General features: G+C 48.2%; 1 protein-coding gene across 1 annotated transcript; it reads right to left on the bottom strand.

Annotated features, from left to right (window-relative positions):
- Nucleotides 1-690: 690 nt before the first annotated feature.
- On the bottom strand, nucleotides 691-6,992 carry BHLHE41 (basic helix-loop-helix family member e41). Its single transcript, XM_081129596.1, has 7 exons — nucleotides 6,852-6,992; nucleotides 6,601-6,769; nucleotides 5,170-5,866; nucleotides 4,961-5,024; nucleotides 4,522-4,629; nucleotides 4,098-4,209; nucleotides 691-3,639 (listed from the first exon to the last, which is right to left on the bottom strand). The coding sequence occupies exons 3-7, from the start codon at nucleotides 5,229-5,231 to the stop codon at nucleotides 2,558-2,560; spliced, it is 1,428 nt and encodes a 475-aa protein (XP_080985722.1). The 5' UTR covers nucleotides 5,232-5,866; nucleotides 6,601-6,769; nucleotides 6,852-6,992; the 3' UTR covers nucleotides 691-2,557.
- Between the last annotated feature and the right edge of the window lie 7,134 nt (nucleotides 6,993-14,126).

The raw sequence follows: 14,126 nt of genomic DNA, 5'->3' as shown, positions 1-14,126 counted from the left end.
ACATTTCATGAATACTGCCCAAATTCAGTTTACTTGGTTCAAGATGCACGAGCAGTGGGTAGTAGTTCACTGACTGGGGGATACAATACATCTGGCCTCTAATGCTGGCTCTAGGTAGGTGTGACCTTGGGGAGATACTTGATATTGCTGGCTTCATTTCCCTTGTATTATAAAATGCAGGAGGGGGCTGGACAAACCAATCTCTGAGGTTCCTTCTGGCTCCACTTTCTATGACTTGCAGTTCTGTTGCCATAAAGTCAGCAGAGGGAGCACTTTTTCTACATCTCATAAATTTTGACTATTATTTCAAGACCTTTCAAAAATAAGGGGTTTGTAAAGAACATTATTGAAACTAAAAATTGACAATCCTTCACACAGTTTGTTATCAAATCACTATAACCATGTGATTATAAGTTTGAGAAAAATCTAGAAATTATTTCTGTTCTTTTGAATTTCATGATGACAACCCACAAGAGAATTCTTTTATAAAGGTTAAGGAGCTCAAATATACTGAGAAATGTAGCACCCCTAAGTGGTAGCATATTTATACCGGACCCAGTGAAAAAGAAACACACTAGGTCTTACAGCAGAGGCTATCTGGTGCCAAAGATGAAAAGTGAAAAATTCATCAATCATAAAACATCAGCAAGTTGGGTCTAACATAAACAAACCACACAAGTGATTGGTAGTTGTTTCTTTTGCACTTTTCATTAAGATACATTGGGAACAAGCAGGTAAACACAGCCAGTGCCTGTAGGCTTGCAAGAGATTGGAAACGTGTAATATCATGCCAATGACAAAGTTGTATATTTGAGAACTTGGATGACTTTCATCCCTATATTCATAGACATCTTAAAATTAATCAAGCATCTATTATGTCTTTTTAATTATTAGACAATCTCATATTGCATATTAAACTTTTTATTCCTTGGTAAGAATTTTAAGATCACAAAATAGTGTGGCAATATTTACGTAATAGAATTTATGGAGTGCTGAAAATACTAGAATATAAAGATAACTTCTAGTTTATCTTCACATACTAAACTTTTCTAAACCAGCTGGTTTCTTGCAGACAGTATTTATTTTTTAAAATAATTTAAGACAGCATAAGCTTGTACCAAGCATAAGCATTGTAACAAAAGTGCAACTTTTCAGCAAATCCTCCCCAAAAGGTATTTTAACTCAAAATATCATTAGCACATATTTTCTCCCTACAAAAATAGCATGTCAGACATCATTAATTGAATGTATTAACAACTATGTACATAAGAGCCACCTTGTAGGCTAAGAGTTTAACGTTGTTTAAACACAGCGTTTGAGGCAAACAGTAGCAACAGCAGCAGCAAATGCACCAAACTCACTAAAAGACCCAGATATTTTCTTCACTCATAGTCAGACTGTTGTGTCTCACCCCTTACATAACATTCAAGTGAGATTTCTCACAGTGCTACCTTGGCAACAAACTAAAAATATCTAGACAAGGTCTTGGTTTAAGCCTTATTAAAAAAGCTTTCTTTGTGATTATCTGGTATCTGGTTTGGTCTCCAGAAAATACATAGACTTGGAGATAGGAAGGCCTCACAGGGCTTTATTCCAATCTTTACAGCATTTCCAATAAAAACTGACTAGTTTAACGCTTTCCTCCACTTCCGTAATATAACAGAATATAGGACAAAGCAGTTTGGACTTTTCTGTTTCTGTGTTTTTAAGTTCAGTGCACATTTTTCCTTTTTTACAGCAAGATTATAAAAACTTAGAACAGGATGGATTAAATAATGGCAGGGTGGGGATAGATGCTCTTCTCTATATGTATGTATATATATAATTAAGATGAGTCAATTGATTAATGGTCAATTTCTTAAAAGTGCCAGCAAATGTACTAAGAATGATTCTGGCCTTCCTCACCCATCTACTTCCCTGACTTAAGTTCTGACAATGGCCCAACTCCGTGTCTCTTTAAACAAGTGCAAGTTCCTAAGGGATACCATTCAAACCACTTCAGAATAGGTTGCGACGTGAGCAACTGCATCCTCTTTGAAAAAATATCTTTTAAAAAGCTAAACATTGCAAAATACTGAAGAGCATTCTGTTTGCGGAAAGCCTCCTGAAGCAGGCAGGACAGCTTTGAGTCACTGACAGACAACTCTGTGGTTCAATGTCAACTCCTTGGCCGCCTTCCCCCCAGGCTGGTTCAATTGGCTCACCACAGAGCAGACCCTTCTTACTTCCTAGAATCAGGTTCTATATTTTAAAAGATAATGGAACACGCCTAAAAGGAAGGCAAAACTTATTTGGGGGAGTTCTTTAGGAAAAAGAAAAAGAAAAAAAGAATCAGGATCTAGGCAGAGGTTCTTTTACAGCTGGTGGGGAAGAAAGAGATGTTAGTGTGTGGAGGGTGGGGTGGTGCAAGATGAGCAAAACGGGAACTCCAAATGTACACAAAACACCTGTTTGTTTTAAAGCCTGGCGTGCATCTATCACGCTTCTCCCCTTGAGGGTGTTTTAACTTATATTATTCCGCGTGAACCTTCGTCCTTTCTAGGAAAGGAGCGCAGATTCAGGGGGATTTCTTTCCTGGCTGCGAGGGATCTTCCTGAGCAGAGCTCTCCGGGTTCCCGTGCTCTCGGGGGCCCGGGAAGGGCAGGTGGGTGCGGCCGTGCGGGTGCGGGGGGTGCAACGCCCCAGGGGGCGCCACCTCGTGTGGCAGGAGGGTCGCGGCGGCGGCGCCTGCCTTCTCCGGAGGGGGCGACAACACCGAGGACAGGCAGGGGAAGGCGGCGGCGGCGGCGGCGGCGGCAGCGGCGGCGGCGGCGGCGGCAGGGCCATGGATGCCGGGGTACAGCAGTGGGAACGGGGCGGCGGCCGCCGCCGGATACAGGTACTTCTCCAGGCCGCTCTTGTCCAGGAAGGGCTGCATGTAGGCGGCGGCCGCCGAGGGCGAGAGAAAGTAGAACGGCAGGCAGAAGGGGGCCGCGGCGGCCGCGGGCTGCGCGAAGGGCGCGCCCCCGCCTCCGCCGAACGCCACCAGCGAGCTGAGCAGGGCGGCGTCGGGTCTCAGGAGCGCGGCCGCGGCCGCGGGGTCGGGCCCCAGGAGCGCGGCCGCGGCGGCCGCCGCGCCGCCCGCCGAATCCAGCCGCAGCCTCTTGGGCGCCGGCGAGTCCTCCCCGGGGGGCTCCTGCTTGATGGTGACGCGGCTCGCCCCCGGGCCTTTGCCCTTCTCGCGGTCCGGCCGAGCCTCGGCCTCGCCGCCGTAGCCGCTGTCGGTGTCCGTGTCGTTCTCGGCCGCGAGCTCGGCGCTAGGCTGAGTCCGCTGGATGACCGGCACGCAGTGGGCAAGGGGCTCCAGCTTCTGCGCCGCGCGCTCCAGGCAGGGGGCGGCCTTGGCCCCGGCGGGGGCGGCGGCCGAGGACGCACCGGTGCCTTTGCTCAGAGGGACCTGTTGAGTCAACAGCTGGGGGGTGGGCAAGAACTGGGTGGCCACGGCGTGCAAGTGGTTGATCAGCTGGACACACCGCGGCTCCCTGGGCGTCCAGCTCTCAAACCGGGAGAGGTATTGCAAGACTTCTTTGGCGCATGTTTGAAATCCCGAGTGGAACGCATCCAAGTCGGACTGAATGGGCGATTTCAGAGATCGCTCCCCTAGGACGAGGAGGGGGTGGGGTGGGGGACGGAGGAATGGAGGCAAGAAGAAAAAACACCGACTTTTAAACATCTGCTTGTCACGTGGGCCCTGCACTGACTAAAGTGATCTCGGCTTTTCCTCTGTATTCCAGTGATACAATCACCGGTTGGGGGTGGGGGGGGTGCGGGGGGGGGAAGCAGGGGGGCGCTCTACTCCCAACTGAAAACCAAAGTGGAGAGGGTGCAACCGCCACTTAAAAAAAAAAATCTGATTCCTCTGAGTTCTGCTGAAAGCCTCTAGGATGCTTCAGGAAATGGGCACTTTCCAATGAAGGGAAAGTCTAAGCAATTTCACAAATGAGAGTGAGTCCGTGGGCCCACGGAAGGAGGTGGGGGTGGGGAAGGAGTCCTAACACTGCTCCGCTGTGGGCCGCCCGGCTTCATCAGGGTGGACTGGCCTCCCTGACCTGACTTACCATTCTGTAAAGCAATTATCTTCTGATGCTGCTGCTCGGTTAAGGCTGTTAAAGCTTTTAAGTGTTTCAAAGTTAATTCCAAGACTACTGCTTTCTCCAGATGCCCCAGAGTCTGCATTGGTGCAAAAGAGAATGGGGCACTTGGTTACTTAAAAACACACATTTGGCTTGATTGGCTGTCCATTCAGCACAGCACGTTACGCACACACTATTCCTATACTTCTTGAGCTTTCCACAAGACAGGTTATAAATGATTCTTTCCCTTTAGTTGTGAGCACCTACTCCTGAGTTTGTGGGAAACTCTACACTATAGCACAACTTGTAAGGCATCTGATATTTACATTCATTCTTATATCTCCGGGAGTAGTACCAGCCTATTAACAAGCCCTTGGAGAGCAGCAAAGAAGGAAAATGTGCATCTTACTGTCAACTTCAGATGTTCAGGCAGTAAATCTTTCAGCTGAGCAATGCATTCATTAATTCGGTCTCTTCTTTTCTTTTCTATTAATCTATGCGGTAATTTATAGGTATCCTTAATTTGTGAGAGTCATGGAAGAGAGAAAACAATAAGATAAACATTCATTTACTGGATATAACATAACACTATCCCCCACCACCCAAAACACAAGACTATATGATAAACTATGCGCAAGAAAACCTCTTTCCTCTGGGCTGTTCTGAAATGAAATTTAAATTCAGGTATGATGTTTAATCTCCCCCTGAGAGTATGCAGCAAACCACTTAAAAATCACAGTTGGGGAAGCTCAAGGGCTGGAATATATTTGCGGGCAGAGCTTCGCTGTGAAATCAATGGCCCTAATTATCCAGGCAGGTTACAGGGAACATCGGAAACTTACTCTTACCTTGCTATCGTCTCGCTTCATGCTCCTTTTGGGTTTACACATATACAAAGAGGAATAGTCCAGTCTGCAAAACAGAAATCAGCATCAGCCACCCATTCGGGAGGGGCTCTGCCCTCGTCCGCTCCATACCACTTTCTTGAAAAGAAAAAAAAAAAAAAAAAATCAAACTGAAGCCCAGACAGATACTCGCAAGGGTGCGTGCACCTTACCCCATAAAATCTCTATGTTCCAGTAACTGTCTCTCTTGCAAATGTGGAATTCCTTCGTCCATGTTCAACCGCTGTCCGTTTTCCTCTGTTTCGATTTTTGGGGTCCTGTTCTATAATCTGTGGGACGGTAGCTCTGGGAGATCTTGGGGGGAATCTGTGCGTCTCCAGTCTCTCTCTCCCTCTTCAGTGCAGTGTTGAAAGTGTGAAGCAGTTGGCCCCCCTGCCACCGCGCTCGCTCTCTCGCACACAGACGCATACACACGCACCCACACTCGCGCCGGCCCCACAGCGCTGGTAGTTTGCTCTCACTCTGGGCAGTGTTTGGCCACAGGGCACGCGCGTCGCCGGCCAGACCAGCACCCAGCTCACGTGCGGAACGTACCATCCGCGGTCCAGCCCGGAGGGGGGCGGGGGAGGAGGGGCCGGGCCGGGAGGGGGCGTCTGGAGAAGCAGCGAGGGAAAGCGAGCGGCGGGAGGGGGCGGGGACACCTGATCAGGGCCACCGGAAAGGAAAAACAACTTCAGCCAAGCTATTCGTCTTCCCAAAGGCGTTGCAGTCAGCTGGGGGAGGGAGAGGGGTGCCGGGGGTGCGGGGCTGCCAGGGCTTCCTCGGCTCGGAAATGTGACTCCCTCAGTCCATCCGTCATTACGGTGCAGGAACGTGAACGTGGCTCTTTTTGCTTTTCCACCGACTGTGCTGTTGGTTTGGACCAGAGAAAGGAAAAGAGAAAGAGAATTTGCGGTGGGTAAACTTCAGTCCCGAAGGGAAATTTGGAGACTTGTTTGCACACCGTTCAGTGGCCTGGGGGGCCCCTTGGCCTTGGTTGGAGGTTGCCCCGAAAAGGGACAACTTGAAATCCTCTCCCAGAAAGACTTAATATAAATGAAAATGTCACTGGGTCAGAATGTCGCAATCCAAGTGTCTTTTGGCGACACAGTGTCCCTGGGCCACCCAAACTTCCCCCAGCAGCCGGAATTGCGGTGCCACTAATCACAGCAGCAGATGACGATGTTTGGGGACTCGGGTGCTCCCGGAGGAACGCGGCGGCGGCGGGGGGCGGGGGGAGAGGAGAGCGTGGCGCGAGAGGGGCTGCCTCGGAAAAGCAATGCAGCATTTTCGCTCGCCAGCCACGCTCGCCGCCCCTCGGCGCCCCGGGTGGCGCTGCGGGCTTCCTCTCCCCTCCCCCCTCGTGCGATAAGGGACGCCGGGAGTGTGCAGAGCCCACGTTTACTACCGCTGGCACCTCCAAGCCGCCCTCCTAATCCTGTCTCAAACGGGTACCAGCACAGGGCCAGCAACGTGATCGGACCTGCCGCTGCTGCCACATCACTGCGCGGGGAACACGGTGCGCGCGCGCGCGGGCGCGCTCGCCCCCCCGCAGCCCCGGCGACAGCCGAGGGGAAGCGCTGGCCAGCGGGAGTCGGGCTTACCTTCCCTCCAGAGCCATCCCGGGAACATGACTCACCGCTGGTGAGAGTTACCGGGAGGTGCGGGGAGATGCGCGCCGACGCGCGGCCAGCGGCAAAGGGCCTTGGAGGCCAAGGGCAAGAGTATCCTGCGGGAGTCCGGGGTCGTCGGCCCCGCAGCCGCTACTCGGGTCTGCTGGGAGTGGGATGGAGATGTATACGGGCAGATACGAAACCAAAGGTCTTTCCTTCCTGTACCAAGAGGAAGATCTTACATTTTCTCAGGTGATCCCCCGAGACGGTCATTATTGCCAGTGGCACGTGAACCCAGAGGAGAAGTACGCCCAAGGCACACGCACCGGGGCGCGGCAGGGCTGGAGCCGCCGCTACGTGTCCCTCGGCCCGCCCCGCCGGGCGCGGGTTCCGGGGACAGATCTGGGTCGCGGGAAGCGGCGGCGGGGAGGTCACGTGTCTGTGGGAGTCGCGTCTCCCCGGCCTGCAGGAGCCGCGGGGCCGCGGCCGCGGTGCGCGCTGCCGCAGTCTCCCGAGTCCGGGCGGAGGCGCGCGCCCGTCTGGCTTCGTGACTCGGCGGCGGCCCCGCTCAGCCCCGCGTGAGGAGACGCTCGCGGCCGGTCCACTTCGTGTCTTTAGAGGGCCTTTTAAGGTCACACGACTTCCTCCAATAGGAGGACTTATTTTGCACCAAACAGACGATTTAATAATACTTAAAACAAAAAGTATTTTCAAAAAACTGATTTTGTTTTAAACCTCAATGCAGCCTTTCTCTTGTTTCCAGGGGGTTGGGAGATGAATTCCTTTTGGTGGGGAGGACAGTGTGGAGCCCTAAAGGCGGCGTATCCCAGCAGTACTGCATCATTTTGCCCTTTTATTCTAAACTGACCAAAAGAAGCCCGAGTGCTGGGGGTGGAGGGAATGCCGTTAACATGAATAATTGACAATTTAAAATACCAGCTTCCCTTAGAGGTTTCTAAATGTTTGGAGAAGGAAGAGGGTGTAAACGTTTTCTCCGGAGCTAGGTTTTCACAGGGTGGCTGGAGTATTTAGTGAAAACTCGGGGAGCCTGGATCGCGGCGTCCGGTCCCTGTCGGTGGAGCACAGGACAGAAGGCGGCCCTCTGAGCCGGGCAAACCTTAGGGACTGTCTGGGGCAGGCTCTGAAGCAAGTTAAAATAAGAGCGAGAAAGAAGCCTCGTGGAATATGGAAGTGTTAACTCTTGCTGTAAACTTCCCACAATTTAAAAACACAGAGGCCTGTCTGCTGCACATGAAACTTTTTGTTGCCATTTCTCTCTCCTCTCCCCCCATCACTTCTGTCCTAAGTTTCTCTACTTTGTGTAGCCGTTTCTGTTTGCTCTTGCACTCCTTTCCCGGATAGGCAGCTCAAGCTATAAATGGAGTCTTTTCTAATTTAAGTGGAGTCTTTGATAATTTTGTAATTCTCGGTCCTTCTTTTCTTTCTGTCTTGCGTCCATCTTTTTACTCTCGGCTCCCTTTTTTATTTTCTTTTCTTTCCCCTGACGTTTTTCTCCTCCGGTTGTTTCCCCTCCATGTGAATGTCTGCTGTTCCTCTGTGCCTGTAGTTTTGCTCTCCCTCTTAGGTACTTTCTGTTTTTTCAACCTATGCACCTTGATGACTCCCTGCGTACCCACCACCGTTTTCTTTCTCAGACTCATGCCTTTGGGAGTATGGGGCATAGTTTAATGCCTGCACACGTCCTTTGCTTCAAGGAGGGCATAACAATCGCTCACAACTACAGAGCCTTTACAGTTGGAGCCCCAGACGCCGTTCTAAAGGCTCTTTATGTATTAACTCATTAATCCTTTCCGCAACCCTGTAAGGTAGATACTATTATTGTCTTCATTCTACAGATGAGAAAATAGATTTACAGGGAAATTACAAAATGTGTCCAAGGTCCAAGAGCTATGATTTAAGTACTGACAGTGGACTCCAGAGTCTGTGCCCTTAACTCTGACCTCTTGTTGTGAACAGTGAAGGCCAAGGTCTCAGTGTCAACCAGCTGTTTAAGGGGCGTTTTTTTAAATTTACCAGAGTGTGAATATGCACCTATGTTGCAGTGTGTTTGTGTGTGTGTGTGTGTGTGCGTGTGTGTGTGTGTGAAAAAGAATGACAGTCTTTTGTCAGTGAATGAGTCAGTCGGCAAGTAGCTCAAATGTATTGATTTAAACCCAAATATCCTAATTAATTGTTATAATTTCATATAGAGGAACAGGTGGAAGTACAGTTTAGGAAAGGCTAATGGTGACCAGCCGGTCACCATTTCCGCTGAGCAAACCAAGCCACACTCTAACGTGAAGGCTCAGGTGAGTAACAGGAAAAGTTCACCTGTGGTGAGGTTAAAACGAGAAAAAAAGTTTCCTGGTCTCACAAAAGAACATGACAGAATACCCTCTTTGGGTATGTTTAAAAATAGGTTGAGTCTTATCTTTTTAGGAAGGTTTAATGCCATCCTGCTGAAAGCCAAGGAGATACAAGATGAGCTCAAAGCCCCTTTGAGCCTATAATTAAAGAATTTTGTGATGCCTTGCTTTCAATTAAAGATACCCATCTTTCCCCTCTTAATAGGTGAGGGAGAAGCAGCTTCCATTGCTTTTCTTTGGTTAAGTAGGGAAATCATTACCTATAGAGACTCTAATGAAAGGGAGCACTTATCCCAGTTCCCACCTCCCTCCCCTCAACCCACCTGAGTAGCCTAAGCCCTACACTCATTATATTCACCTGGTGACTTTGGAAAGCCTTATCATGTTTGCTTGCAAAGTCTTGGATTTCCAACAGAAACAGAACTCCCCTGAGAGGGTTAAAGTTTCCACAGAGAAGAGAGGTTTTCTGCCTCTTTAGGGTTCTAGGGGGTGAGGTGACTAAGGTGTTTTGGGACCCTGGATCTGATTGAAACTAACTGTGCAACTCTAATGGCCTTAAAGGCCCCAGATCTGCCCAGGGGTGTGGAGCCTCCTGCCTCTACTGCTGTGAAAATGCCCCGTCAGATGGGCAGATACTTTCTTAATCACCTCTTTTTGGTGTGCTGGACAAGAATTTACCGTCAGTCTACATCATTTTCACCAAAAAGGGGAATGTACCCCATTAAGCAGAGTTTATAAAAATCTAAAAGAAAAAAAAATTAGAGTTGATGCTAAAATCAAGGTGGGGTGTGGGGTGGGGGCTGGACAGAGTGGGATGATAAGATCAGGGATGTGTGAAAGGTTCCCACGGAACCCCTTCTCTGGGCACGCACACTGCTTCTGGGGGAGGAAGTTTAGTGTTGTAGTGCACACCACTGAAAGAAGGCCACCTCGTAGAAGTATCTCAGGAGGCAGGGAAAACCCACTGCTACTCACCAGAAGCCAAATATGACTTTAAAATATTGATAATGCTATTTGCTGAAGATACAAGATTTAAGATCCTAGAACAGAAGGTTGGGTTTTCCAGTTACATACTCAGACAATTACCAGGAACAGTATAAGTGTCCTTGTTTAATTTGTAAAAGAACCTAAGTCTTTCTGTAGACTACCAATTGATGTATCTTTGTGGTTGTAAACATATACATAAATCACATTTTACATTTATGTAACACTGCTCAAGAAGTTTATACACTTAGTGTTTGCATAGCACCAAGCAACAGGTACAATTAAGTATAGGAAATGAATTTCACTGCTGAAATCATTGTGTTTTTGTATTTATGTGACTATCACACTCACTTGGATGGTCCTGAATTTACCATATGCTCAAAGCTCCTGGAGTTTTTATATACAAAAGACAAGAGAGAGCTAAGCCTGAGCCCACTACAGGGGGATCACCCTGGATCCTCTCTCCCAAAGTATCTGCCTGATCCCTTCTGGTGCCCGTGTGCTTCTCATGCTGATTGAGGGTGATCCAAAAAGAGACTGGAAAAGTAGAGTGAGGCGCAGATGACAAATCCATAAGAATTTCCACAAAGTGGCTCCTACCTTTCTCTGAATTCTCCTGTACCAGCTGGATAGTGGGATCCAGAGAGTCCGCATAAAGAAGAGGTCTCTTAACTCCCGTGTTTCCTTATTACTGCAGATGAAGATCCTTAGAAAGTCTTCAAGAGATACATATTTATGTATTGTAAAACACAAATAGGAATAAGATGTGCTAAACAGCCTCTTATCTCGCCTACTCATTATGGGCATGGTCCTTGAATTAATTTTCAGATGGTATCCACCCAGTGCAGAGAGCTATGCATAACAGAGTCTGGTAATTTAAAAAAGCAGCATAAAAGACTAGTTATGGAAGATTTAACCTACACTCAGAACTACTGGTATAAATTCTATTCATATATAATTAGCAAGAAAGGTAATATGGTTCTGATATTATGATGCTCTTTCACAAAGGAAACTGATGGAAATCTAGGTTAGGTATAAGTATCACTTAAGTACTGCATTTGAGTCAAAGTAACAGCAGCTTAAACTTCCTAAGAATTTTTTTGTGGTCACATTAAAAAGTCTGAAGGAAAGGAGTCCAGCGGTAATGTGAAGTAATAATAGTTCTGTCAGTGTCTCACACTTACTGGGTTTTTTTGCTCCACACTTACTGGGTTTTTTTGCTCCACTCTCCACCAGCTTCCATCTGGCCTCAAGATTGCCTCATGGCCAGAGGATGGCTGCTGGAGCTCCTGCAGAGAAGGATAATAGGGTGACTACTAGCTGAGCAAGTCTCCTATAAAGAACTTTTCTTATAAGTCCCACCCAAAGACTTCTGGTCACGTCTCGTCTCCAATCCCTATTACAAGGGGGCTAAAAATAGAGTTTTCTAGTTGAGGCTCCCTCAACAATGTAAGGGTTCTTTCAGTAAAGAGGGACCAGAGAACAGATACTGGGTTGGCACGAGCCCTCTCAGTGGTGGTCCGATGAAAGGAAACGGCTTGTTCAGGTTCTCTTCTTTTTTTCATCCCAGCTCTTTTTTCTCTACTATGCCATATGTGTTGGCAGTGTCCCTTTATTGTATGAGGCTATTTAATACCAATTTCAGAAAAATTTCAGTCTTTCCATCTGCAATTGCACAAACTTAACTAACTCCTTAAGCACATGCTTTTTAACATCTGTATTTTTAAGTTCTAATAATTGCAGAAATCTGCTTAGGGAGGGAATTTAACAGGGTTTGCTCTTGTTCCTGTAGAATGCAAATTGCAACTGCATGTTTTCTGGAAAATGATCGTCCCCCTTTTTATGTGGCGGCATCTGTCCTCTGTTTGTTCTGTGTCTGTAGCTGTGCCTTCTGCTGGGGCATTTGAGTTGAAGAGAGCAACTCCCAGCAGAAACGTGCTCCCTGATAGTTCCCACCTGAACCCAGCTAGGACTTTCCTCTTCCTCTATCGCAGGCCACACCGATGAGCCTACAGTTCGGAGCCTAGGATTCGGAGAAGAGCTTTGCGATTGAGTTGGGTTCTGGGGTAGATGAAGGAGGAGAGAAGAGGTCGGTGAGTGCAGGAGCAGGGGAGCAGAGGGGCCTGTCCCTAAGGCTGGGACGGAGAGGTGAGCTCTGGAAGAGAAAGCATCTTTGGAGCACTTCAGTGTGGACAGGTATTCAGGCAGGTGTCTTAGAAGCATTATTTAGTCCCCTTAATTCTTTGAACAAGGCACCATTAACTTCACTTTGTAGGTGGACAAACTCAGGCTTAGAAACTTTAGGTAACTTGTCTTTGCCGTGTAGTAAACAGCAAAGCCAGGCAATAGGGCACCTAAGGCGCGAGGTGTGCTGCTGGGTGCTGTCACCCGCAGGAGTCTAGGGCCCTAACAGCCACCTTCGCCTCAGCCCCTGACACCTTTCACCTCCCTTGATAAAGCCCCTCCAGGTGATGGGAGCCATGGCCAGAAGCTGCTTAGAGATGAGGAAGAGGGTGGCAGGGGGCATTCTTGCCCCCACTGGAGTTGTGGAGTGGTGTTCCTGACATCTGAGTTGGAACTCTGAATGTGGCTTTCTACAGATGGACACACGGGATAAAGGTTGTGGTTAGCCCACTGGACAAAACTGCCCAATGTCTTGGAATCTGCTATGCAGTCCTCGCCCATTAAATGAATATTTCCTGCGCTTATAGATGCCGTGTACTGTGACGGGCATTAGGGATTCAGTGTCGAACCTTATCTTCGACGACCTTGCAGTTGAACGGATCATAATCTCTCAAAGGGGAGAGATCACTAAGAAAGCTGAGTAGTTATCCTAAAGCCATTTCATGTTCCAAAGGCAGTACTCAGATGCTGCTTCTTCGGTGCATTTGAGATACACTCACAGCAATGCTTCTGTAGTGATGCACTTTAGAAATTATCCCAGAAAGTGCAGTGACCTCAGTCTCTGGGTAAGCGTAGTCCTGCTGTAATCAAAACATCCCTGCATGGAAAGGTGGGCCAAAAAAATGCTGCCGGCCCTGCTCCCACAGGCTGCCTAGACCATCATTACCCTCCCCCAATTTGCCTTAAATCTCTGATGTTGGTGGGAATGTCCCTTTAACACTTACCCCTCTGGGCATATACAACTTCATTTTATATCCTCTTGATCTGCTTGGTCTCCAGTTCTGCCAGCTGGCGTGACACACATTGTGATAATCTCTTCTCGTGGCTTGGTGTTTGGACCTTCTCTCGGTATCTGAATGTAAACTCTGCCCCTGGGGCTGTAAGTTGGTTTGCTTCCTTGGTGCCCCATATCCTCTGTAGCCTCTAGTAAGAGGCCCTTCCTCCATTGCAGCCCCCAGCCCTCACCCTAACCCCAGCTGTGTGGTCATTGCCCTGTGGTCTTTTAGGGGGAAATTTGGACATAACTCGTTGGAACTGATTTTCTCTGCTCTGAAGTAGTTTGAAAGAGATAGCAACTCATTAAAATGGCTCATAAGCTCTAGGGTATAGAAGTGTATGTCCTGCAAAAGTGAACATCTCCCTCACCCTTGCCCTGTAGACTCCCTTCGTTCTTCTTTGGCCTCAGCCCTTCAGTTGGGAAAGGAGACCTAGCAGGACTGGCAACTTGGGTAGCCTGATATTCATCTCTCTTCCAGCTACATGAACGAGATGGCAAGTTTATCAAGATTGCCTGACCTTAAAGCCAAAAACATGGTAGACACTCTTGACCTCTTCACGCGACTCACTGCTCACATCTAATTAATAGCAATATTTTGTAGGTTCCACGTCTTAAGTATACATTAAATCCATTCTCTTTTCCCCATCCTCACTGCTTACACTAGACCAAACCCTGTAATTTCTCACTCCCAATACTGTGGGAACTTGTAAGCACCTTTAACAGTTGGGGTTTAGTAAGGAAAACTGAAACCACTCTAGATATTTCAAGTAGGAAGGATTTAACAGAGGAGATTAGAAACAAATGTAACTTTGGACCCATAAACTGGGGGAATCAAGGTTGGGAAGAATTGCTGTTGACTTTCAGGAAATTTTGAGAGTCAGAAGTTTCAGGGAAACCTGAGCGCCACTAAGCTCAGCTGCCTGCCTTGCCGAAGAGGCTGACTTGCAGGAGCATGCCTGGAAGCCATGTCCACCTCGCATACGCAC

Source organism: Miniopterus schreibersii (assembly GCF_964146895.1).
Source record: "Miniopterus schreibersii genome assembly, chromosome: 2".
NCBI classification, from domain to species: domain Eukaryota; kingdom Metazoa; phylum Chordata; class Mammalia; order Chiroptera; family Miniopteridae; genus Miniopterus; species Miniopterus schreibersii.
The sequence above is the reverse complement of the archived record's forward strand: the minus strand, read 5'-3'. Positions and strand labels throughout refer to the sequence as shown.